The sequence below is a fragment of the Camelus ferus genome, chromosome 21, assembly GCF_009834535.1.
Source record: "Camelus ferus isolate YT-003-E chromosome 21, BCGSAC_Cfer_1.0, whole genome shotgun sequence".
Taxonomy (NCBI): domain Eukaryota; kingdom Metazoa; phylum Chordata; class Mammalia; order Artiodactyla; family Camelidae; genus Camelus; species Camelus ferus.
Window position 1 is genome coordinate 26,076,201 of NC_045716.1, and position 26,360 is coordinate 26,102,560.

At 52.0% G+C, this 26,360-nt stretch overlaps 1 protein-coding gene and 1 long non-coding RNA gene across 5 annotated transcripts in view; one reads left to right on the forward strand and one right to left on the reverse strand.

The window, feature by feature from the left end:
• Positions 1–749: 749 nt before the first annotated feature.
• On the reverse strand, positions 750–2,215 carry LOC116658768. Its single transcript, XR_004314071.1, has 3 exons — positions 2,082–2,215; positions 1,528–1,603; positions 750–978 (listed from the first exon to the last, which is right to left on the reverse strand). It is a non-coding gene; the product is annotated as an uncharacterized LOC116658768 (long non-coding RNA).
• A 29-nt stretch (positions 2,216–2,244) lies between these two features.
• Positions 2,245–26,360, forward strand: part of ACP6 (acid phosphatase 6, lysophosphatidic) — a 36,918-nt gene continuing 12,802 nt past the window's right edge. Inside the window, exons 1-10 of one of the 4 annotated variants that reach the window (XM_032464446.1) lie at positions 2,245–2,893; positions 10,415–10,543; positions 10,637–10,767; positions 11,100–11,179; positions 14,434–14,521; positions 15,323–15,455; positions 16,719–16,819; positions 18,907–19,002; positions 20,474–20,639; positions 21,295–21,496. In XM_032464446.1, coding sequence (XP_032320337.1) covers positions 2,675–2,893; positions 10,415–10,543; positions 10,637–10,767; positions 11,100–11,179; positions 14,434–14,521; positions 15,323–15,455; positions 16,719–16,819; positions 18,907–19,002; positions 20,474–20,639; positions 21,295–21,441 — 1,290 coding nt within the window. In that variant the 5' untranslated portion in view covers positions 2,245–2,674 and the 3' untranslated portion in view covers positions 21,442–21,496. Of the gene's footprint in view, positions 2,894–10,411; positions 10,544–10,636; positions 10,768–11,099; positions 11,180–14,431; positions 14,522–15,322; positions 15,456–16,718; positions 16,820–18,906; positions 19,003–20,473; positions 20,640–21,294; positions 21,497–26,360 lie in introns of those variants that run through there. The other 3 variants (XM_032464447.1, XM_032464445.1, XM_032464449.1) reach the window with 3 other exon arrangements.

Sequence of the window (26,360 nt, forward strand, 5' to 3'; positions counted from 1 at the left end):
GCATGATACTAAAGCAGCCGTACCAGGGCAGCTTGGTGGGAGCAGGGCTTATTTCCCAGCCACCCCTGCCGGATGGTCACAGTAACAGTTGTTCAGTTCCCCCACTGCCTGTGGTACCCGCCCCCCTCAGCCCCCACCACTCTGGGGCCATCCCCAGAGCATGATTTCAGGATTTCTAGCCTTTCTTTTAAACTGCAGTTTACTAACACCACCAGCACCACTATACACCACACACCAAATATTTATAAGATTCCCCAAGGGTTGTCTCACATGTGCTGACAAACACAGCTTTCAACTACCGCGTGGAATCTGTCACTTTCCAACCTCACCTGCTCTGGCTTCCGGCAGAGATCTGTTGCTAAGATATCCCCAGCACAGCTCCCCACCTCAACCACACCTGCACCCTGGCAGGGCCAGTTCACACAGGCCAAAGGTGCTGCTCACGATGCCTGGCAAGTCTGTGCTAAGGCTGCCAGGGTACAGGGTGTGGACTAGGATGGCCTGTCCATTACACAGAAGATAATGGCACCCAGATGCCAGCATTACATTGTCTTAAGCTGCTCAGATGAGCTAGCACTCCCAGGCTGGTGAAGCTGCTCAAATACCAGGGCCCTTCTGCACTAAAGATATACCATATTTTCACTCAATTGCTGAGACCAGCTTTCCCTACTGAGGTTACATTTCATTACACAGGTTCTGAAACAGTGTTGTCTGGTACCAATACCTTACTTAGGCTAGAAAAACAGCTTTCAGTTTTTAATAATATCAGGACACACAATAAGACTCTGAGAAGTGAGTCCATGGGCTAGGTCAGGGGGAAAACTAAGACAATGTGCGGCGATCCAAAATGACCCTTCCCCAACAGTAGGGCATTCAGAACTTTCTAGGTTGGTGAACAAGTTGAAGCTCAAGTCAAGAGCCATACTCTGTAAGGATGTTGCCTTCACATTCTGGTCCAGTTTGACTCAAGGACAGAATCTGGAATGATGAAAGAACTGGTTGGGTGTTGTTTAAAAAAAAAAAAACACACACACACACACACACACAGTCCCCAAATGGCGTCACTTGTGCTAAAGCCCGTAATACCAAACCTAGATTGAGTATGGAGGTTTAGTACCTAGATCTAATTGCAATTTCAACCTCTCCCTGAAATGTAATGTTAATGGACTAGTCTGGAATTTCCTGGTTAAGCACCAGTAAGGTAATCTGTCACGAGGTCCCTCTCCATCATCTTACTCCCACCCCAAGAGCCGAAGAGGGGTCCCTTCCACTCTCCCACCCAAGTCCTGGCCTAAACACAACACTGTCTTTTATTAGTATCTTCTTGTTCCCACCTTCTGTCTATTAAAAATCTTCCATTTTGTAGAACCCCCTCCCAACACCCTTCTAGCTGCTATATGAGATGCTGTCCAATTCATAAATAGTTGAGTAAAGCCAATTAGATCTTCAAATTTACTCAACGGAATTGTTTTTTCAACATCAATATATTTAGACTCTCCTCACAAATGTCTCTCCTCTCAACTTTACCTTTGCCTTGTGATGGACCCAGATGGTTTGATTGGACTCTGTTGCTGGAACACAGGCTTGGGGTAGCTGTATATTCCTGAAAAACCAGACCAGCAGGCGGTTAAGGTTGGCTAAGGTGCTTAGTCACTGGGACACCCACAGGCAAGGCAGGGGCTTTTCCACAAGAAATTCAGAAAGTAAGTAAATACATTGACGAGTTTAAAGTTCTATACGTTTGCAAAGTTTTAAGCCTCTTTAAACACAGAAGGGGGACAATAAATGAAGATTAAGTATAAAACACCCAGTGTCGCCCTTCGCAAATAGTAATCCTTCAAAAAGTAGGTGTCTCGCCTCTTAACTCAGAGCTTCATAATCCCAGCCTCCAGAACCTCAGGGAAGTCTTCTACTCTCCGCAGACAAAAATAAGTCCACTCCACTACCCGATTCTACCCATCTTCCCCTTTCCTGCCCTATCAGCCCAGCAAACTGTGGGAGTCACTCCCACACGCTAGCCATCCAGTCTCGGAAACTTTGAACCCGCCAGCCCGGGCCCGTTGCCGAGGGCGGGGAAATACCTCTCAGGGAGGGCCCGGTGGCGCGCAGCCTTGTGGGACTTGTAGTTCTCACAACTCAGAGCCCTCGGACAGGCGTCACCGCGGGACTCGCTTTCCCGTGCTCCTCTGCGCGGGACCACTAGGGGCAGGTCTCGGGGTGAGTGAGAAAGTGGGTGGGAGCTTGCTCGCAGAAAAGTGGAGTCCAGAGATCTGTGTTAGTGGAGTCATTGCTGCCGAGGAACTCAGGGCTGGTTACCGTCCCTTCAGGAGTGCTGGAGACCAAACTTGGAATACAAGTTGAAGGTTCCCTAGGGGGCGAAAGCTAAGGAGCAGAGCCCTCCCCGGCCCAGTCTGCGGCAGGAGCGCCAGCCCCGACCCGGCTTAAAACTCCTGGGGAGTCTTCGCTGTTCCCACCTCCGCTTCTTCCCCCTCCCGCTCCCGCTCGGGGTCCCCGCCAGGGCTGGGAGTCGCAGCGGCCGCGGCCCGGGGGGCTGAATGTGCGCGCCCGCCGCTTCCCGGAAACTTGGGGGCGGCCGCTGAGCCCCATCGCCGCGGAGGACTCGCGCTCGCTTTTCTGCGCCCTCTCCCCGGAGGGCCGCGGCGGGGCTTCCACTATGATCCCCGGCGTCTTCAGGGTGCGCGTGTGGGCCCCCGTGGGCGTCCTGACCTCGCTGGCCTACTGCCTCCACCAGCGGCGGGTGGCCCTGGCCGAGCCGCGGGGGGCGGACGACCGGAGTCCCGTGGACCCAAGCCTGCTGGAGTTGAAGATGGTGCAGGTCGTGTTTCGACACGGGGCGCGGAGCCCTCTCAAGCCGCTCCCGCAGGAGGAGCAGGTGAGAGCTCGGCCGGGGCTGGCGAGGCGAGGACCCTGTGGCCAACCTGTGGCGGGCCAGCCGCCTCGTCCCGAACACACACCTTTGGAATTTTGCTCCCAGGGAGCGGGGTTCGGGCTGGGTCCAGAAGAAGGGAAAACTGTCCCCCCCCCCGCCCCCCCCCCCTCCACCCGGCTCTTGAGCAAAGGTGCCGGCCTGGCACTCCCCCCGCCCCCCAGCCCCTTCGGAGCCGCCCTCCGAGCGTAGGGCAGCCCCGGCACTTCCCAGTGACATCCCGATGGCTGTGCTGCGGCACAGCTAGTAGTAGTAGTGTGCTGCTTGCGGTGCGAGTAAATCGCCTAGGGAGCTTCCTAAAATGCAGATTCTGGTTCAGCAGGCGTGGGGCAGGGCCTGCGATTCTGCGTTTCTAATATTTGTGTGAACTTGAGCACAAGGGTGGAGTGCATTTCTGCGTGACCTTTTTGAAGGTTGTCAAAGGGTTGCAGGGACCTTTGTGACAGGAACCACCCTAATTAGGATCACAGAGATTAATACTTTGGGGAACAGGGTTTACTGCAGCTTTCTCCCAGGGTTTGCTGGAGACCATCTGCGATTCCTTGAAGGTTTTTTGGTAACAAGCTCTGTACCTTGGGGCTCTCCTTTCTTATTTTGGACTTCTGACCCTGTTGTGGAAGGGATTTGAGGTAGGAAAAAAAAAATTTTTTTAATTGATTAGTCTTGTGGCTTGGTCTTAAAGTCTAATCTGGTTTTGGTCAGGATAATTATGACTAAAGCACAATTAGTTTATTAAGTGATTACCCTTTCTGGATTTGATTCTTGGCGAGAGCCAGTGAAGATCTCTGGCCTCTCATAGCAGGCAGGCCTCTGATTAAAGACCCGTCTTCCTAGTGAAGATAAACAGGCAACCTGAAATCCCAGGCCTCCAGGTGTCAAACTTACCTGTGAGATGCTTTTGCATTGTTGCTCCTCCAGGTTGATGTTGGAGCAGTTTCAACAAAATGTCTAAACCTGTTTTTAGGCACGTTCGTGCTGGTAGTTGCTTTTACGAAAACCTCAGGGTTGTGTCCTCACATAGTACAATTAAAACCCTAGTTGTTAAAGCTGGTCACACATGAAATTAAACCTCTAAAGCACTTTCCCACATAAATAAATACATTTTGGCAGGCACTTAATTCTATTTTCAGGTTTCTAGGTAGCCTTTCTATATGGCTGTACCACATTCTCCCTGATACCTGAACTTTTCCTTCCTTCCCTCCTTCCTTCCTTCCTTCTTCTCTCCCCTTCCCTTCTTTGATCCTTCTTCAGTCCCTTACTTTGCCCTTTATTTCTCATTTTTTCCCTCTCTCTCTCTTTTTTTTAATTGAAGTACAGTCAGTGACAATGTGTCAGTTTCTGGTGTGCAGCACAATGTCCCACTTGCTTTGCCCTTTTATATTAGGTCACTAAATTTCCCTTATGGTTTTGTACATAGCCCATCTCTTGTGTACTCCCCTTTCTTTTCCATTTATTCTTAGTACAGATAAGCTGTATGAAAAATAAGATATAACAATCGAAGACAAAGTTATCAGTAGTAGCAGAGAATCAAGGTCCGAATGTCTGGGCCTGGACCTCCTATAGACATTGTATGTACTCACTGAAGGACCTGGGAAAAGATTTAGTTTCTTTTGCAGCTTTCTCCTGAGCCAGTGGGTGTGTGATGGATATCCTCTGCCTTTATGTTGGAAGGGGCAGTTGGAGCTCAGGTAGAGTGCCAGCTTCACTCATCTTCTGTCTTGGTACACAGAATATAGAGTATCTGAGTCCTTGGGCTCATTTTGCAATTAGGTAAGGCACATTACCCCCCTCGTCTGCTCACATTCTCCAGCCTTTAGGCAGATGCATTAAGCGTCTTTGGTTATTGCATACAAATTTTTGTGCAGAAAAGCCAAGGGTAGAACCAGCTCTTGTTCAGCTTGGGCCACGAGTGAGCGCCCTGGCCTCCTGTGACTTGTTTCTGAATATTCTCTCTCAGGTTTTTTAATTTTTTTCCCCAAGCTCCAGTTTGATAGAAGCTATGATTGGGATTTTCCAGTCTTCCTCGTTCTGCTGTTATTATAGGCAGAAAGGACTACAGGGCAACAATCCTAAAACTAAAACTGCTTTGGGTAGCTGTTTCCAGACGTCTGGCTGGTTTATGGATATGTGACAAGTCACTCTATTTAGTTATCTCACAAATCCTCAGAGAGTATCATTGTTTAAAACTAGATGGTTTACTGAGTTTTCTTATGGCTTGATTGGCAGTTGAATTAACCTGTCCTCCTAAAAGTATTGTATCTTTGCTCTGGAAATAAAACCCTGGATCTTGATTGGCTATTTTTTTTCTGATCATTAGATTAGCTCCAAGTACACTTGCAAAAGATGCATTTGGTCCTGCTTTCGGATTTCTCTCCGCTTCTCTCTAGACAATGACAAGATGCCCCAGACCCAGGCAGATTCCTCAGTTTTTATAAAGTCAAGTCCAACCCATCCCAGCTCCACTGTTCATTGAGACATTTGGGTCCATCTTTGTTTGATAGTGTAGATGAGCCGGGAAGGACCATGTCAGTCTCACGGTTGATTAACACTTGTCCAAAGGGCGGCTAAGAGAAGTGCTTGTCAGGAAGCTTTACCAGAAGGATGTGCCAGTCAGTCCCTTCATTCCTGTGGTGCTTCTCAGCCTTGCTGGGACATTGGACTCTACCGGGGAGCTTTAAAAAATACTGATGCCTGGTCTCTCTCCCAGAGCTTCTGACTTAATTGGCCCAGAGCATCCAGACATGGTAAAAAGCTTCTCATGGTGAAGCTTTAGAATGATCTGGACTGGACAGCATTGAAAGCGCCGAGGCCACACCCGCAGGAGACCTGGATGTGATTAGCCCTGGAAGGGGCTCAGCCATGGGTGACTTTAAATAGTTTCCCAGTGATACTGGGGTGCAGTGTGCAGGGTTTCAGACCATTAGTTTATTCTAAAATCCACACCTGGCAGTTTCTGTTTACTTTTATGTGGATTTTTTCCTTTTACCTGGAATGTAGCGTATCGATCCCAGTACAGTATTATCTTCACGGGAATGTGCGTTGGTGAGATGCTGTCATTCTGTGTTGAGGAAACTGAGAAACAATCCCACAGAACTCACTGCTGTGACTACTAAAAAGATGCTCCTTGTGTTACTCCATCCTTTTTAGGAGGACCCTTGGGAGGAATTTGTCTGTTAGCGTGAGAAATGGTGTGCTTCTCCTGAACAGTTGGCTTGCTTTTATCTTTAAGCTTGTCTAGCTGATCAAATTTCTCCTTGTACATAAAAGCCGGGAAGCTCAGTGCTGAATCTTCTGGTCCACCTACAATAAGGATATGGATCTCTGTACTAGGAGTTTGGGGGACACTTTATTACTGTACCTCCCTTTTTTTTTTTTTGTCCCTGTGCTCATTTGCTTTTGTCTTTCTTGCCTACGTTGAGTTGGTTATCTTACTATGTTTTAGGTGTTGCTGTCATCTACTTTAAGTTCTTGAAAATGGAGTATGAATAAATGAGTAATATTATAAAGTTAGTCTTGGTCACTAACTCCAAAGCTGAAGAGCAGAAACAAGAACTAGTGTGTGTGGTGGACACCACGTATGGAACTGATGTATCGTCCATTCTTGGAAATCTGAGAACGGGTTCTCTAGACTTGACGTGACCTGACCTCAGGAGACATCTCCCAGGAGACACCGAAGGCCCTCTGTTGGTGAAGGTGCCTCACGGGAGGAGACTTAGTGCAGCTGAGCAGGCCCCGTGGATCTGGTGTCAGGGCCTGCGCTTAGACACTGGGCTGACAAGGATAGCTAACTCATTCTCAGCTGTAAATGAATTTATAGTGTGATGAAGGAGAGAGAGAGAAAACGGATTCCAATGACGAGAATATGCTGGGAGTGCTGGGAACTCAAAGGAAGTGTCTCAAACTTAAAACGTACAAAACTGGATTCATTTTGTCAACTGTTCCTCTGTCTTGGCCTTAGTTTTAGTCAACAAGCAACTCCATAACCCTTGTCACCTTAGACACGCAGACCCCAAAATCAAAGTAATTGTTTTCTTGATTCTTCCTTGTTTACCTGTCAACACAGCCTCCAAAAAAAGCTTTTATCTACTCACTTGCCATGTTTGACCCAAATGTCTTGACTCCACCCCTTCTGTCCCTGCTGCCTTAGCTGAGGCTGGGCTCTCATCCACTGTTACCAACATCTCGTCATTGGCCTCTCTGCCTCTAGTCCTTCCGCTCCCACTGCGATCTGCACTGCTGGCTTCCCGACTACTCTGTGGCGCTGAGGGCTAGAGGGATGCTGAGTGGCTGGGGCTCTGGGTGCCCACTCCTGCTTCAACTAGAGAAGCTCCAGTTTTGCCTTGAAATAGACGAATCTAACTTTACTTGGTAATTGCTAATTAAAAAGTTTGAAAACCATTCCCAGGTTGAGGCAAACCAAACCGCTTCTTTCCTGTGGACATTTTCCACCCTTGCTGCTTTGCCCCAACTCCCTGCCTGTTCTCGGAATTCTGAACGACGCCCTCTCATTACTTGCCTCTTACTCTCAAGTCCAAGTCTCTGCTTGTCTAAACCCTATTCAGTTCAAATGCCGTTATCCCCATGAAACTCCCCCTGAATCCTCAGCAGAAGAGGTCTGTCTTGCCCCTGAACGCCTGTGGCCTTCCTCTGGTTCCCTGGAGCACGTAGGGTCTGTCTTAGTACTGCTCTCGTTTACATTCTCAGTGTTCCTGGTAGATGTAGCCGGTGTCCAGGTTCTTGTCCCGTCCCAGAAAGATTTCAGAGACAACACGTGGAGGTTAAGAAAGTAAAGTGGGGATTTATTAAGGGATGGATAGTACACTCTCAGGGGGAGAGCAGGGCAGGCTCAGGTGAGTGGCTGCCCTGAGCTTTCTGGGGTAAGTTGGTTACACAGAGTGTAAAAATGAAGGGACGGAATATTCATTGGGGAGGGAAGGGTTTTGGGCCAGTATTCCCTGATTTTCATTCCAACTCCATCTTCCTGAAGGGAGGAGGGACTTTTGTCCTTACTTAGTCTGGATCGGTGTGTCATGGTGTTGGAGCATGATGGATACTTCTGGGTGCCCACTCCGTACAGCTAGTTTTTTTGAAATGAAGGCATAATGAGCAAAAGGTTACATTCAGACACTGGAGATTCCTGCCTTTTCCCACCTTTCTTTGTCGGCCTCCAGGCCACTTGTCACCCCACAATGTGTGGCTGCTTATCACCCAGAGGGTGGCTGGCTTTTCCTTCTCTGCCCAGGGACCCCTGTTGCTCACGCAGTGTATGGTGTCCTGTGTTTGGCTGTTTGGCCTGTGCCCCTCCTGTTTGCCCAATTCCTGCCATTTGGCCTTGTCCCCCTTGCTCTGCCTGCTCTAACAATAGCTTGCTGTCTCTACTAACCTGAAAATCCAGAAAAGGCAGGATCATGTTATCTCAATCTTGCTATCTTCCACAGAACCTAGCAGATTGCTAGAGCTATTAATTGTGCCTACTGTGTGCCAGGCCCTTTGCTGGACCTCCAAAAACACAGAGGTCGATGGATGACGTAGTCTCTGTTCTCAGGAAGCTGAGTCTACTGAGCGGGGCAGACCCGTAAAGGAGCTCCTCCGATACAGTTTGGTAAAGGCCACCCAAGTGAGCCACTGCAGGCTGCTGTGAGAGCACCATAGCCACAGCTGCTGGGAACGTGAGCTGTTTTGTGGAAGGAGCAGACATCTTTCCAGATGAAAGGGAAATGAAAATTCCAGGTAGAGGAAACATGAGGTGGAAAGGCCAGGAGGTGTGAGGATGGTGCCACAGGAAACAAAGTTGTGTGGCCAGAGGGGAAGTGTGTCTGGCAGGGAAGACGACGTGGTGAAGGGAGCGAGGCTGGTGCCATCACGCAGCTGTGAGCCCTTGAATGGTTTCAGGCAGGGAAGTTAGAGGATTAGAACTTGGAGAGAAAGAGCAGCGATTAAGATTCTAGGAAGAAGGTCTCTGCTCTCAACACCCAGTCTCCTGACCCTAGCTGCTGCAGCACCAGTGGGGGCAGAGGCTCAGGTGTTGGAGACTGGGTGCAGGTAAGCCGAGACAATGCCTTCTGGAAGAAGGTAGGGCTCCCTCTGTGCGAAGAGAACCAGAGACCCCGGCAGCGCTCTCCTGGGATGTTTCTGGGAGGGGCCAAGATAAATACAGTGGTCTGTGACAGAGCAGGTTTTCAAATGTTAGTTTTAAAACGAGATGAAGTTTTAAATATTGAATTAAATAATTGAATTAAATATTGTCCTTTTGGTTGTAAATGCTGCCGAAATTCAGATAAGAAGACAGCCCATGAAAGCCGGAGTAGTCACTGATGGGGAGGTAAGACTTGAACTGTCACTGAACCTTGGAGAGAAGTTGGATGGGCAGATAGAGGCAGGCGTCCCCTCAAGAAAGGGAAGCAAGCTGAAAGAAGATGCAGAGGAAGCCAGTGAGCATGGTCTGGTCTGGGGAGGGAAGGAGAGCATCGCGGGAGGACAGCTGAGGACAGAGGCTGGGCCACGCATGGTGCAGAAGTCCTGGAAGGCAGATGTTTATCTCTTGGAACATTAGAAATGATCTGTTGATGTGATGAGAGTGGCTGTGCAAGATTAATCAGTGGTTCTGTATAGATGGACTGGGGGGGGTTGGAGGGGAAGGAGTCTGTCACAGGCTTTTCCCAGAAGCGATGAGGCTTTACGTTCTGACGGTAAGCTAAAAGGACTTGGGGGGGGGTCATTTTTTTCTAGCCAGTGATCCAGAGGGTTTGGTGAGGGGATGTGGAGCAGTGGGGAGCGTCAGAGGCTTGGGTTTTGGGGACCAGGAGAATTGGCATAGCATTGGGAGAGGCATCATCAGATGGGAGGAGGGGCCGGCTTATGGGATTAGGAGAAAAGATTCTGTCTTTCAAATTGAAATCATCACACCTGACTCAGTGAGTGTAAGAATCTTATGGGCAGTTGGCACTGTGAGACCTATGGCTACTTGTTACATTTTGAAAACCGTCGCGGTACAGCGGGGACAGGAGTCAGATTGCAAGGAAGGAAGGAAGATTTACCTTCTTAGAGGGCAGCTGCTTGTTTGAGAAACTGGATGAAACAAGGGGGAACACATAGTAGTTCCAAGGGCATTAAGTAGAGTCCTTAAGGGGGATCCTAAACCCTGCATGTTGACTCCTGAAAAAGTCTTACAAGTATATGGTCACGGTTGTGCTATGTTATATTCATTCATTTATTCATGCATTTGTTGATTCATTCATTCACCAAATGTTGGGCTGAGGACCCTTGGAATAATAAGTCATGGTCCTTTCTTCCCTTAATTAGAGCTGGAGTTAGTTTCTTTCCCTTCTTCCCGTAGGAAGGTTGCTGGTCTAGTGGTGTCGGCGTGATTCTAGCTACGTGCTGCTGGCTGTTAATGCTCTACGTTTCAAGAATCCTTTTTAAACAATGTATTGTTTTTTGTTTTTCTGTCTTTTGCGGCCACAGCAGGTAGAGTGGAAGCCCCAGCTATTAGAAGTCCCACCCCAAACTCAGTTTGATTACACAGTCACCAGTCTAGCTGGTGGCCTGAAACCGCATTCTCCTTTCGACGCCCAGTACCGAGAGACCACGCTGAAGGTGAGCGCGCCGCGGCGGGCGGAGCTGTGCGGTTCCCAGGGCTGAGCCTGGCAGGCTGCAGGTGGGTTCACTCTCTCCCGCTCCCCTCCTCAGGGGGGCGTGTTTGCCGGACAGCTGACCCAGGTGGGCATGCAGCAGATGTTTGCCCTGGGGGAGCGGCTGAGGAAGAGCTACGTGGAGGACGTCCCCTTTCTCTCTCCAACCTTCCACCCACTGGAGGTCTTGTGAGTCACTTGGAAAAGGGATGTTGCACCCAGTGCAAGTCCTGAGTGTGAGAAAACCTGCCTTGCCCGCCCCCTCCAAGTTCTCACACTCACTCAGGCAGGCTGGGGCAGTTACCCTTCTATGGTAGGATCCTGTGAACGAGTGGTGCGGGGCTGGGGGGGGGGGGCGGTCACGCTTCCTCAGGGCCCCAGGGCAGCCGTCCCACAGCGGAGTGGACACTTCCCAGCCCCACAGCTCCCCTCACGTAGTCTTGAAGGCCTCCCAGCCGCCCTGGGGAGTGTATGTATAAATCTTCCTTTATGAATCTCTCTGCCTTTTTGCTTTTTTCCAGCATTCGTTCCTCTAACATTTATCGGAATCTGGAGTCCACCCGGTGCTTGCTGGCTGGGCTTTTCCAGCGTCAGAAAGAAGGTTTGACTTTGGGGTCTACAAGTCAGCCCCCGTCCCTGAGGCGCCTTTTCTTCTCACTTCCAAAGCCTCCCTCTCTCTGTCTTGGTGCCCGTTCCCTTGGTCTGTGTCCTCTTGCCCACGTGACTTCCGTGGTGTACTGACCCCTCTGCTGCGCCCGTCCCTGCCTGGCCCCCTGCTGCCCTTGTCAGCCTGACCCACGCGTCCGCAGCAGCGCACCAGCAGCTCTGACATGCCTCCGGCTCCTGACTTCTGTCCAGTGTCTACACAGGCTGCATGGGGCAGCCCGAGCCAGGTCTTGTGAACAATACTGGGTGCTTTTTGTTTAGTTGAGACACTCCTGAAAAGGAAGGAGGGCAGAAGGGACACTTGGCTGGGCCCCAAGCCTGCTGCTGCTGCCCTGGTCTTGGGGATGACCCACAGCGTGGCCCACGTGGTGTTGCCTCTATTACGTGTGGCCCTTCCTAGTTCAGAAATTCTGTTCTGGGTTTTGACATATCCAGCCAGTGAATGCTCATAGCTCGTGGTTCTCAACCTTTTCACCACCAAGGCCTCCATCTGTTATTTTCCTCCATGGATCCCATGTATCGAGGGCCTTTGACCATCAAATGAAGCTGCACTTTGTCACTTGTAATTGACTTAAGTTTATGTTTAATTGCTGGTCTAAGTTTCAGATCATCATGACCTCATCGGTATTAAATCACTAAAATGATGCCAGAAGGCAAAGGTTCGTGTTGTTTTGTGTAGCTTCTTTAGCACTATCTCAAGCAGAGATAAAATTTCCATCAGGCTTTAAAAAAATGTGTAAACTACAGAACCTCCAGGCCAAAGGAGGCCGGCCTTGCCCCGCGCTGGGTTGGATCCTGCCGCTAATTCTGGCTAAAGCTGGCTGAACACCAGCAATGAGCCTAAGCAGCACAAAGCAAGCAGAACCGGCTGGGCCGCCCCGTGCTCCTTGGGAGTCTCTGAGCTTAGGAATAGCCCACAGCGCCTGGCCTCCTGAAAGCTGTTTACTCGCTCAGCTTCCAAAAGGCAGATGTCCTCTTCTTAGAACTGCCTAAGGTATAGCTGAGATAGGAAAGATGTTTCTTGGTAACACCCTCTCCTACAGGCAGGTCTCAGATGGAGGCTGCCCAGGTTTCCAGTAGTGAAGGAAGTGGTCCCCTCACCAGCCCCTGGTGTGGCTGCCTGGAGTGGCGGCTCCCTGCGCTGGACCCAGACGTCCTTACACTCCAGTTTGACTTCTGTCCCAGCCACTTCCATGCCTTGGCTCGTATCAAGGGATTTGAATGGACCAAAGGACCCCCCAGGATACTACCACTGATAGACGTGGTGTGACTTTAGATGGAGTAAAATTATAGGGACGTCCCAGAAGGCTTTGTATAAGCTGCAGGAGTCAGGCTGTGGGGGGAAGCTGGAGGTAACATTTGGTCAGTTGGTTTATTCATTCAACACATATCTGAGTGCCAACTCCAACGTGCCTTATTAATCATAGATCCTGGGAGGTACAGCATAGTGGTAGAGTGCGTGCCTAGCATGTGCGAGGTCCTGGAGTCAATCCCCAGGACCTCCATTAAATAAATAAATTAATTAATTAATTAACTAACTAACTAACCAACCTAACCCCTCCCCAACAAAAGAAAGAAAGAAAAAGGAACTGTCAGTCCAACATCCAGACACTAAGGTCAGGCGCCAGATAGGAATTATCATGTGTTAACAGGAGATTTAAGTCATTGTTGTTATTATTCTAACATTTAAAGGACCAGATATTATTCTAAGAGCTTTGCATGTATTAACTTGTTTAGTTTTTGTGATAACCCTGTGAGGTAGGTAACATTATCCCCATTTTACAGAGAAGAGAACTAAGGCACAGAGAGGCTAAATGACTTTCTGAGGGACACAAAGCTGGTCCATGGAGGAGCTAGGGTTCAAATTCTAGCAGTCTGGTTGCACGTATTCTTCACCTTTCTGCTCTACTGCTTCTTGGAAGGCGTGTGTGTCTGGAGAGGGTCTATTCTGTTTACAGCATGTCCTCCAGAGCCCGAGCTCTTCAGAGGGGCGGGGAGCTGCAGAGAAGGAAGGGGCGCAGCATGCAAGTGGACTGTGCTTTGGACCCTACCTTGAAGCCGCCAGCACCTTTTCTTTTATTACCTGACCTAATTGTGGGAGGAAGGAAAGCTTCCTCTGCTTTAGAAACAGTTGAAAATTGCTGCTATTAGTCTCACCCCTTCAGTTGACACATGAGCCCCAGAAGAGGGAGGTGACTTCCCGAGGCCATCCTGCTGCTTAGCTGTAGAATCAGGGCTGAACTCATGACCGTCAGCCTGATTTCCTTCTGTCCAGACCAACAAAGTGTGTCTGAATTCTGATGTTCTGCTCAAGTCACCGCAGGCTACTTTTAAAGTCCTGGGGTTTTGACCGTCAATCATTTGTTTGAGAATCATAGCTCTTTGGGGCTCAGATGCACCCAGTCACTCTATGGGTTGACCTCAGTGAATTCCAAAACCTGCTGATAGGAGCTGTTTCTCTTGCCATCAGAGAAGGTGAGCGTTGAGCCATGTGGAACAGGAGGCTGCCACAGGCCATTGCCATCTCTGGCACAGAGTAAAGCGTGGGAAGTGTTGGAGCACCTTCCGTGGGCACTGATCCTGTGAGCTCTGAGCAGAAGCAAGCTGCTGCAAGGTCTGGAAGGAACGCTGTTTGCAGTCTAACCTTTGGTTCTAGGTAGCTCATCTAGAGGCCTGGCTTTTCTTCTGGGCAAGGCTATGGGGTCTGAGAGGATGTGGCCCTGTGGCCATCTTCCTCAGATTGTCATGGAAGTCACCACATTGGCCTATAGGATTGGACTTTGGGAAGCAAGGAAGTCACCTAGTTCTGTTAAGGTCAGGGATGGCCCGTTCTTTATTAGAAGCCCAAATGCTGGCAGGCAATACCTTGAGGCAGACGTTTTTTGGAATGGGTCACGGAGGTGCCAGTCTGATCAGAGCCTGGACCTGCGTTGGCCTATAGGTGGCCCAGTGGGAGGGGCTGTGCTGGACCGAACAGGGCTGCTGCCCGCGCTTTCCGTTGTTCAGCCCGTAGGGGAGCACCTGTGGGCAAGGCCAGGGCAGGCGAAAGCGCTCGCTGTCCTTAAGGAGCAGCCTTGATGCCCTGCCTCTGGGAGCAGCTCCGTCTGTGTAGACGAGGAGAAGCGGGTGGAGATGTTGGGAAGAACAAGCTGAAGCCTCTTCCTCCTGTGCTTCCCGCCTTCCTTCCAGGACCCATCGTCATCCACACTGATGAAGCGAGCTCCGAAGTCTTGTACCCAAACTACCAAAACTGCTGGAACCTGCAGGAGAGAACCAGGTTAGTGCCCCGGGTTCTTGCTCACCAGTCGGGGACGGACAGCATTTTACTGCCTTTGCCGGCAGGCTCTGCCTGGGCCGAGGGCCTGCCCACACTGACCGCGCTGGTGGCTGAGGGACGGGAGAGGGTGCATCAAGCTCGGGTCCGATGTCAGCTGTCCAGGCCGTGAGGCCGCTCTCGCTCACAGTGAAGGTGCGGGAAGCCTGGGGAGGGCCGCGCGCTGGGCTGGAGAGATGGGTCCACAGCTGTGAGTGGGGCTGTGCTGTTCACCAGCATTATCCTCTCAATGCTCCTGGCCTCTCAGATGAGGCAGAAGAAGAAACTTACAAGATGAGAAAGCCAGTCATCGAGCTGCAAATCCAGACGGACAAGCAGAAGACACGTTTCCCTGCTGCCACCAGCCTGCTGCCATGTAGGGGAGATTGGTTAGGGCTGATGGCACTTTCCAGTTTCCAGGTATTTCTGGGCCGCCCTGAGACCATGTAGTGTGTGTGCCTCAGAAGAAGGAGATGCTGTCTTTGAGCAGACCTGGCCATGCTTGCATTGATTTTGGTTTAACAGAAGGAAATGCTAGACTGGGATTTGGAAAACCCAGGTTATCATTCTAGCCTTGGTACTCACTAACTTACACATCATTTGATCTCATAGAACCTTAGTTTACCCATCTATAAAATGGCAATGATACTTGCTAACTCAAGTGAGCTGTTGTTGAGGATTAAATGGGATCCCAAATGATAAATGTGATACACTTTGTAAACTTAATCACTATGCAATAAAAGGAATAACTTATTTTTTTGACAGAGGCCGGAGGCAGGCTGCTTGTTTGCAGCCAGGAATCTCAGAGGACTTGAAAAAAGTGAAGGAAGAGATGGGCATTGCTGGTAGCAATGGAGTGGACTTCCTCATCCTCCTGGACAACATGGCTGCTGAGCAGGTGGGATGGCTGCTCTCCTCGGGCTGGGGGTGGGCGAGCCTGGGGTAGGCTCGGTGGGCTGGCTCCTGGGTTAGAACCAGGTGGAGAGGAGTGGGGTGGAGGCCTCCAGGCATGGAGGCAGCTGCGATGGGACTTGCAGACGAAATGGATACAGGAGCTGAAGGACGGGGAACAGTCCAGGGGGACACCTCGCCGGGCTAGGAGCACAGACCTGTGACTCTAGAGCAGAGCTTTTTTTTCTTTTCTTTTCTTTTCTTTTCTTTTCATTGAGGATTTTTTAAAATATCACATTTTATTTTATTTTTTAAAGTGGCAGTTTCTTCTTATTTTATTTAGTTTTGGGGTGGGGGGAGGTAACTAGGCTTATTTATGTGTTTTTTAGTGGAGGTACTGGGGATCGAACCCAGGACCTCATGCATGCTCAGCATGTGCTCTATCGTGGAGCTGTCTACCCTCCCTGCTCACAGGTTCTTGAAGCGTGTTCCCCAGGACATGCGTGATGTGAGCGTGTGCGCTGTGGGAGGCCGGGCAGGAGTGGGTGACAGGAGGGGAGGGGTCATTATCTAAGCTTTTGGATCCCTCTTTCCCGTAGCTCTTCTTGGAGAGTCTGTATGCACATCAGCGTGTGAAAGGATCTGAGAGGCCTGTAGTAAGGGGGCCTGGTTCATCTTAGAGTCTGTTTTTCTCAAACTTATTTAGCCATAGAATCTTTTTATCTAATAAAGACTGAAGACCACACAATGGGAAATGCTGCACTAGATTCAAAAGTCAGATGCCTGAAGGCAGCCTGGGTCCTCCTTCCTCCCTCTGTGAACATGGCAGTGCACCTTGAAAGCAGAAGTGCACCTTATGCTTATGTATAAAACAGATTTAAGGTTATAAAACACGGATTTATACATTTATGTGGCATACTTTTAGAAATCGCTTTGGGGAAGTGAAGGCTAAGTAGAAATTTATGAGTTCCCTGCCTTGTATTTTATTCAATTTCTTTTTTTATTTAAAAAAACACTTTTTTTTTTTTTTTTTTTTTTTTACTTTGGAGTTGATGGGGAGCATCAGAAAGGGAGGAAAAACACTTTTTTTCCTGGGCCTTCAGATCTCAAGGAATAGCTTCAGCCCTTGGGTCTTGGGGACTGAGATTTCTGAGCTGTTAAGCCCTCCCCAGGAGCAGACAGGCCCCGAGGGCTCGGTGGCAGGGCTCGGCCGCCAGCCTGGGCAGAGGACAGGCGTGGCTTTCCTCAACGGCACCTGCCACCCTTTCAGGAGCACGGCCTCCCGAGCTGCCCCACGCTGAAGCGATTTGCACAGATGATCGAGCAGAGAGCCGTGGATACAGCCTTGTACGTCCTGCAAGGGGAAGACAGGTGAGGGGCCTCTTTGGCTGGGGGCATAAAGTCACGCTCGGTCAGGCCTCCCAGTGTGTGGGGAGGCGGCTCCTCAGGCCTGCTCCCAGCTGCCAGAGTGTGAGAGGCTGAGATCACCCCATCCTGCTGGCCTTCCGAACGGACTCAGCACCAGCACCTCCCGTTTGTGGAGCTGAGCCTGGTGACCTGGGGCTTCCATTCACTGCTACACAGAACCAGGAGTCACCGCCTGGCTCAGTTTCTCTTAATCACTTTTTCTTTTGCTTCAAGTTTCAAAGGATTGGGTGGCGGCGGGAAGCTGAGGGAAGAAGAATTATTGCTCACTTACTTCATCACATTACAATTTACAAATCATTTTTCTGTTCTTGCGTGAAGTAGGCGTCATTAGCCCTACAGGGTCCACAGCCCGGCTTTAGGGATGAAAAAACCGCACCTGGGGCCCCGCTAGCAAGTGGCGGGGGCGGGACTCGGACCAGATCTTCTGACTCTCAGTTCTGTTTTCTCTATTTGACTGGCATTTAGGGCTCTGTTCTTTGAAGACCTGTTTCCTGACTACCAGGATAGAGAGTTTCTCTCTGACCAGAGTTCAGAAAAACACCTTCTTCTGATTGGTTAAAAGCATTCAGCTCGTACTGAGAATAGGTGATGTGGGAGAGGTCCGGGGGAGGTGGGAGGAGAGGGCAGTCCCGGGAAGATGATGGGGAGGAGAAAGCAGCTCATGTTTCAAGAACCCACCTGGTCTGCTGTGTACAAGCCCCGCAGCTTCCCTCCCGTGCAGAGGCAGCCTGCCGCTCCGCACGTGCCTAGGGCACCTTGCAGGCTTAGCCACCAGACCTGGATTGTCGCTTACTGCCTTGCCCTCCACCAGGGCGCGCACGCGCACATACACGCGTGTGCGCACACACAATTTGGTACATGTTTCAGGCTGTGGGGCCCATGCGTTGTCTGCTGCAGCTACTCATCTCAGCCCACATGCACGACAGCAGCCGTTAGGTGACACACAGACAAGCAGGCACAACTGTGTTCCAGGAAAACATTTGTTCACAAACACAGGCAGACAGGTTGGAATCGGCCCATGGCCACCATTTGCTTTCTCCTGGTAAAAAAAAAAAAATTTATACAAGAGCTGGTCCGTCCTCCTTTCCTTGAGCCCTGCTGTCATAAAGCTGAGCTTTCTTCAAGGACAAATGGTTATAACGTCACAAGGCTGTGCAGCCTGGCTTGGCCGGCGCACGTCCTTCTGGAGAGTCTGTTACTCACGGTATCAGTTGCCTGCTCCTCGGGACTGCTCCGGCCTTCCTTGGTCCATAAAGGTGGCCGTGCACCCAGGCGCCGAGAAGCAGGATCTGTCTAAGCCAGGCGCGGCAGCCCCGTTTCCTTTTGTCGGTGATGGGGTTCTGGGAGTTCTGGGAGAGGGGCTTTTTCTCTTTGATAAAAAGTGAGAGGCACCCAAACCAAGCCTTTTTGCTGCTTCCTGGCCCCCATCTTCCTGCTTTGTTTGCTGCTGTGAGAACACACGCTTTGAGTTGAGGTAACCCCCTGTGATCAGGAGGTGACCAGCCTGAGAGAGAGAGTGTGGGGGCCACCGTGCCAACTGTGGGAGCAGGCCTGAGCTCCGGGTTACATCAGATAAGTGACAAATGTCCTTTGGTCTAGACTCCAAAGAAGGGGGCTGGCACGCGGGGCGGGAAGCGTAATTTGCAATGTCCTTCAGGCCGCCTTTCTAAGGGCCTTCTGGAACTTCTGGGATCCATCACACCTTGTCCTTCCCAGTCCTGTTCTTGTAGTGCAAAGGGCCTGGTTCTCCATGGCTTGTCCCGGTGACCCCTCCCGCGGCCCTCCCTGCTCACTGTGCTCACGCCAGGTCTGTGTCTGGGTGCTGGCACTGCTGGGGCATCTGTGCACGGAGGGCCCTGACACCGGAGGTGGTGCTGCTTCTCCCCTCGCTGCCTATCACTGTCCCTCATGCATTGCTTGGCCTTCTCTCAGCTCTGACTGGGCTTGTGAGGTGCAAGGGGGCAGAGCCAGCCTGTGGCCCCTGCGTGCCGAGGGACCCCGGGTGCTTGAATGTCGTTTGCTCACCGTAGGGAGAGTCTTCAGATGGCAGTAGGCCCGTTCCTCCACATCCTGGAGAGCAACCTGCTGAGCGCCGTGGACCCCGCCACCCTCCCCGGCAAGACCAGGTACGGGGCCCAGCAACGCAGCTTTGCGCAGCTGAGGGCAGAGGGCGGCCTCTGGCTGCAGCGGGCAACGCAGGTTTTACGGGGGCAAGAACCAGGCTGTCAGTGACTGAAAGGGGATGTTTGAGGCCATGAGTCCCAGACAGTCACAACGTTTCTACCTTCCTTCCTGCCAGCCCTGTCCTACCATGTTTTGAAATTTTGATTGTAGTAAAAAGTATCCCTAAATTTATTTTTCCATTTTTTTTTCACTAACTGAGCATGTGTCCAGCAGAACAGCTAACTGTGCTGTCACACAGATTTGGTATTATAATCACCCAAAACAATGATAATTGCTTAATAGATTGTTTAGTTTAAATACCTTCATCGAGTATATAGAAGGTTAGGATTTCTACTGAGCATCTAAAAATGCTGGAAGTGGCTCATGCACCTCCACTGTCCTGTTCATCATGCCTGGAACCCCAGGTTAGGGGCCACGGGTTTGGACTGTTCTGTGTCCTAGGCACTTGCTAAGCCACGTGTGGTCTACAGATAAACAGCTTCACCATCACCTGGGGTTGTTAGATTTTCCGGCCTCAGCCGGACTCACTGAATCAATCTGCATTTCAACAAGACCCCCAGGTGGTCTGTCAGCTCCCTGGTACCAGAGAAGCACTGTTGTCCTCTGCCTTCTTGAGAGAGAATTGTCCATAGCTAGAAATATGCGATGAGTGTGGGAAAGGTGGAGGACAGCGAGTTGAAATAGGAACATTCAGGAACTTGGGGCCAAGATTTATAATAGCAAGTCATGTGAATGTCCTTCCTGGCCCTTCCCAGACCTGCAGTGACAAGGTACTTCTCCCGGGCCTTTGCCCCCTTGCCCGCTCGGCCCTGTGTCTGTAGGCTCCTGCAGGGCCCAGTGCTGGCCTTCAAGGCTGGGGGTCCACAGGTAAAATCCTGGCTCTTTCCCAAGAGACAGATACAGGGGTTTGGCAGGTGTAGGTGAACATGGCAACTTCATTACTGACTAAAGCCATTTGGAGAGTAACCGAGGGCCAAACAGGCTTATTAATATTCCTTTTGAATGAACTTCATTCCCCCAAACTGCAAGCTTCCCTAACAAGGAGAGCTTGCTCGAGGAGACTCGGTGCACGGCTGAGAACAGGAGGAACGTTGGCCGCAGGCAGACATCCCAGAGAGAGCAGGGAAGTGGGGCTGGGCCACATGCGCCCAGTTTCTTCTTCAAAATTCCACAGGGAAGGGGTTGGCGGGTAGGTGGGCCGGGCAAGGCCAGGAGAGCTACTCCAGTGGGGATCCTTCCTGAAAACATGGGGCAGGGGCAAGGGTTCTCCCCACCATCTACTTCAAAGGACTTTTATACCAGGCTCCCCTGATTTCTAGTTGTCACCCGGTTTCCTCACTCAGAAGAGGCCGGCAGCGTGCTGGCCGCCAGAGTCCAGGTAAAGAATTGTGGAGAACTGTTCTCTTCCTGCAGAAAGCTGTACCTGTATGCGGCTCATGACGTGACCCTCATGCCTCTCTTACTGGCCCTGGGGATTTTTGACCACAAATGGCCCCCGTTTGCTGGTGACCTGACCATGGAGCTCCACCAGCACCAGGAATCCAGGGCGTGGTTTGTGCGGCTCTACTACCAGGGGAAGGTACGGCGTGTCCGCGGCGGGAGGGCCGGCGGCCGGGCACCCCCACCCGCCCGGTTTAGCACCACGTCCCCCTGCCCCGGCCCCGTGGGGCTCCACTGGTACATGAGCCTCTGAGTCCTCTCCTGGCTGTGGCCCAGGGATAAGGCGGAACTCGGCATGTAGGGGCAGGCTGGGACTCGGGCCTCATATCGTCCTGTTCCAGACTCCTTCTAAGAACAGGACCGCCCTCCTCTTCTCCTGAGTGTGTGCCAGGATGGAACATCCTGACTGTGAGGCCTTTTTGAAAGTCAGTGTCGGTGTCTCTGGAGGGTAGTGTGTACTGTCAGTGCTCCCGGTGCCCCGGCTGCTGCAGCAGGGTGCTGTCCTGCAGGGCAGAGGCTCGAGCCCTCCAGCGGTTAGACCGTCAGCCCTCGCGGCTCAGGGCTGTAGCATGGGTGTGTCTTCCAAGTCCGTTTGCCTGGTAGTTCTGGAGTGACTTTCACAAGCAGGGCATCGTGCTCTTCTTCTGGAAGCTGACTGATTAATGGGACCTTCCTCGCTGTTCTGTGTGGACACACACACACCACTGGGCCAGAGCCTTCCAGATCTCCGCGTGCAGCTGGAAGCAGCTGGCCAGTCTCCTCGGTGACCCTGCTGAGTTATGTCTCTTCCACAGGAGCAGGTGCCGAGAGGCTGCCCTGACCGGCTCTGTCCACTGGACAAGTTCTTGAACACCGTGTCGGTTTACACCTTAAGCCCAGAAAAGTACCGCACACTCTGCTCTCAGGCACAGGCGATGGGCCGTGGAAATGGAGAGGACTGATGTATTTTACAAGCTGGGTGTGCTGATTTTTAAAATAAAATACCTTCACACAGTGCCTCTGGCTGTTGCGTTTAGGAGAGGCAGGAACAAGGGTTAATGGACTTGAGCACAAGGTAAGGGTGTTTCCTTCCTGCAGGTGTACTGAGTCCTCTTCTTGAAAGGAGAAGGGGTGTAACGTGGATACCAAAAGGATGAATCCTGTTTTGTGGCTTAATTTCCACGGCCAGAACACCTGCCGGTGACATTGGCCGGGAGCATCATGGCCTTGTGGAATTGTGTGTGGTTTGGGACCTCAGTTCTTTTTTCCTGTCTTCCTTTCACAAACAGATACTGAGCAGCTATTAAGCAGTGCTCGTTATAAAGGTGAAAAGTTTCTGCTCTCAAGTTGTTTCAATCCAGTAGAAGAGGCAGGCAGGTGGATCAGTGAAGACAGAGCGGCCTTGTTTCACTCTGTGATAAGGGACAATGGGGGCCATTTGGGGACAGAGAAGAAACCCTCAGCCCTAGCTGACAGGGGCTGGGGGAGGCAGTTAAGAAAGGCTTCTGAGGAGGTTCTGTCCTGATCCGAGGAGAGGAGAGAGTGACTAGGAGTTAAGCAGGTGAGCAAGGAGGAAGGGCATTGCGTGAAAGGTCGGCTTGCAGGTCAGGCACCTCGCCAGGCAGTGAGAGGGCGGACACTCCATCCTGGTGGCGGCAGCGCCGGGAGCGTGGGTGAGGCTCCCGCACTGGGCTGGGGCCGCCCGCAGCATCAGCTCTCCACCTGGACCTAGGCCCCTGGGTTGCCCTGATGATCTCCCTATGTCCTTATTAATTTTCTCATTCTTCCCCAGAATCTATTTCAAACTTTCTCTGATCTCAAACCACCAACCCGTTTACTTCTCAGAGAGAACACCCAGCACAGAGGCCTCTGCCTCCTGCTGCCTTTACATTGCCGACCAACCCCCGCGTCTGCTTCTCGAGCTTGGTTGCCTCCTTCCGAGCTTCAGACGCTCGCGTCCAGCTGGATGGCCCACAGGCACAGAAATTTCCCTCTTTCCTCACAGACCTGCTCCTCCCGCAGCCCTCCTTATTTGAATGAAAGACAGCCCCACTGTCCACTCAGTTGCTAAACCAGAGATCCATCCTTGTCTCTTTCCTCTCCCATCTTCCTATGTCTAATCAGTTAATTCTTTCAATCCCACCTGTTTATTTCTTGGATTCATTCGTATCTTCTCATCCTCCATCTTCAATATCTCTTTGCCCTGCTAATTAGTTTCTTATTTCACTAAGGAAATAAAAGTAATCAGAGGAGAACTTCCATGTCCACCAACCTGCTAACCCAGTTGCACTGGTGCCCGGAAGGCCTGCCTTCCTGTTGCTGAGGATGAACCCCCCCCCCCCCCCATCCAAGGCCAACCCTCCAGGTTTGCATTAACTGCCTACCATTATTTTTTTCGGTACTGTTAATTTTCTCTTCCTACCAATTATTCCCATTAGCTTACAAATACGCTGTGAAATCTCCTGTCTTAAAAAAGTGCTCCCACTCTTTGAACTACTGTGCTATTTTCTTCTCTCCTTGATGGCAAAACTTCTCAGAAGAGTTGTTTACCCTTGCCACTTCTGATTCCTCCTCCCTTCCAATTCTCTCCTGAACCCACCGTGGTTGGATGGTCACCCCTGCCTCCAGGGAGGCAGCTCTGTCAGCGCCAAGGAGAGAGGCCTCGGCAGAAGCCAGCCCTGCTGAGACCACGGTCTTGGACGTCCAGCCTCCAGAACTGTGAGGAAATAACGTTTCTGTTGTTTTCCCCCCATGACCTGTGGTACGCTGCGTCGTGGCCCAGGCGAAGCAGCCCGCCGCCTCCCGCCGCTTCTCCCCGCCGCGCGCCGCAGCGCACGGTGCCCCACGTCCACGAACGCAGGCTCCGGGAAGGCGCCGTGGCCCCAGCACCGGGAAGGGCGCCCGGCGCACGCTGGCGCCCACACATTGCGGGCACACCCCCTCTGCCCGGATCGCCGCCTGGGTTGCCCTCTGAGACGCGGCCCCCGCTTGCCCCTCCGGCCTCGTGCCTCGCGCCCCCTCCCGCAGCCCCGGCCAGGCTGAAAGGTCAGCCCCACGCCCCTGGCCCTTGTGACGCACTGCTCCCTCCCTCGAGCCCTGACGCACACTCCCTTTGCCCGTCTGTCGCTTCTCATCCTGAGGCCTGCCATGTTTCTGCTTGTCCCTCGGTACGGGGGTGTCTGTCCTGTCCATTATTGTTTCCTCGGCCCAGGGATTTACTGAGTGGCCTCGCGGGCCCCGCGGCTGCTGGCCGGGCGGCTGCTGGCGCTCCCCCCGCTCACCACCAGGGGGAGCCAGCGGCGCGGGAGGGCGCGGGGCTTCTGCGGGGCTCAGGCTTGGGAGCTGGCGTTCTTTCTTTGTGACCCCCGGACGGGGTTCCTGAGCCTGTTTTTCCTCTCGCATAAAATGGAGATAGTTGTACCTACTCGTTAGGTTGTCGTGAGAATTAAGTAAATGTAAGGACCTTCAAGTGTTCTTTTTCGCCCTATGGCCATTCCTCCCCACGGATTCTGAGCTGTGACGGGTTTCCTCAGCTGGTCGGAACGTCCCAGGCACCGTCCCGGGGCAGCGCGCCCCCTCGGCCCGCCCTGCGTGCCCAGGGGCGCTCCGGCGCCTCCCCGCGCTGTGTGCCTGTGGGCAGGTCCTTTAACTCCCTGAGCTTCTGTCTCCCCAGCTACAAAACGGTGATGTTAATATTTGCCTACCTGACGGTCTGTCCTGAGGACGGCCTTGAAAGGCACTTCATAGACTCCTAACTCGTCCTTGGCCTTGGCTTCTTCCTCTTAGTGCTTTTAAAATGAGTGCTGTTAAGGTTAAATTAATTTCCAGGGGGGCCCACCCATGGATGGCAAAGGAAAGGGGCTCCCGGGATAGAGCAGAGTGCTCACTCCTGTCCTCCACTCGGCTGGGCTTGCTGGGGGAGGCGGACTCCACCGGAATTCACCTGACAACGTCCCGGGGGCCTCACGGCCTGTCCCACCCAGAGCTCTTGGCTCTGGTGGGCACTGCTGTGTGCTGACCTTTAATAGTGTCACACAGATGGTTTAAAAGGAGGGCAGGAAGCACACGGAGACTCTGAAAGGTCCACCTTCCCATCCCACCCCAGCCCGTGCCTTGGCGCGCGGGCCCTTAGCGTGCTGGCCTGTTTGTGTTTTCTGTAAGAAACGCAGGTCTTTGCAAGTGATGCCTGGCACCCGTCTGCTCAGCCGGCACCCTGTAGGGCTCTGCCCGTCTGCCTGCAGAGGAGGCTGGGAGGGGCTGAGAACAAACGCTTTGTTTACCCTGTGCCTGGGAAGTATCGCTCTTCAGCTTTGGGGTCCGAGCTGTGTGCACTGTGCATGTGGGTCCACGGGGAGAGTCACGACCCCTTGGCTGGCTGGGGGATCTCTGGGGAGAGGGCTCTCTGCGCTCTGTTCAGACCCTGCCCTCTAGTGGCCAAGGGGACCGGCCATGCAGTCCTGGCCCTCCCAGTCCGCCCTGCCAACCTCTAGGGACCCGGTCCCTCTGTCTGAGGGTGACGGCGAGAGGGGAGAAGCACGCTTCGCTGCGCCCCTTACCCCCCACCTGGCTTTTGAAATGTTCACTTCCCTGAGCGGGGGGCGGGGGAAGAGGGGTGGTGCCTGGCTCGCAGTCTCCGTCTGTGAAGCAGACATCCGAGCTAATGTGTGAGGACTCGAGCGAGCACTGGCCTCGGAGTCGCGCCATGTGAGTTCAAGTGCTGCCTGCGCGGGAACTGTGTGTGACTCCGGGCGCTCCGTTGACTTCCCCTTGACAAGCCTGGACAGCCTCGTGTGTAAAGCGGGGCTCTAATAAATAGTGCCTCCCTCACAGAATGAGCCCTCGCAGGGCTCACACAGAGTGGGCACGAAAAGCACTTTGTAGCAGAAAAAGCGTGACACAAGCGTGAGGCGTTGCCCCGGGTGTTCTCGGGCCGCCGAGGCAGTGGGCGCCCAGTCCTGGGTGGCCTGCCCGTTGGCGGGAGGATCCCGGCGACCGTTTTAGGGGCTCTTAAGCCACGCGTGGGGTGGAGCAGGCGCGCGCACCTTGGAGTAGAGTCAAGGACTTCAGTTCCAGCTCCGCCTCTTCCCCGGGCTCTGTGACCTCGGGCACGCCACTGGGCACTGCAGGGTCCGTCCTGATCTGTACGCTGAGGGTGACGGCGCGGTCGGCGGGCAGGAGGGGCCAGTGGTGCAGTGCGTGAAGCGAAATAACTACGAGGGGATCGGGAACACGGCAGCTGCTTAAGTACGGACTTTGAAGCTGCACCTTCATGCATCTGGGGCTTACAGAAACTAGAATTCACAAGGAGCTACATTAAATATCTCATAACAACCTATGATAGAGAAGAATCTGAAGAAGAATATATATACTTACATGTATTCTTTATAGGTATAATTGAATATGTATTCCATTATATATTATATACTCTTTATATATATTCTGTCTTATATATATTCTTTATATATATATATAATTGAATCACTTTGCTGTACACTTGAAACTAACACAACATTGTAAGTTAACTATACTTCAATTTAAAAAAAAAAAACCTTAGAAAAAACAGAAAGAAACTAGAATTCAGCAGCTTACTATATGCCCAGAAGTTTGAGTCACTCCTTGTGCAGGGGATATGCAGAGAAGGCAGGCGTGTGCTTTGCAATCAAAGGTAGGGCCCAGGCAAACCGGTGAAGGAAGTATGCCTGTGGGCCTGGGCCGGGGCTGGCGAGGCTGTTTATATTGGTTGGAAAGCAGGGCATTTTCCCCTGAGGCAGGCTTTCCACAGGAAAACCTGGATTCGAGAGAGATTAAAAGTCTCAAAGGTGAAGGGAAGATGTAAGGAAATGGCCTGCTCTGAATCACTGCAAAGGACAGTACTCATCAG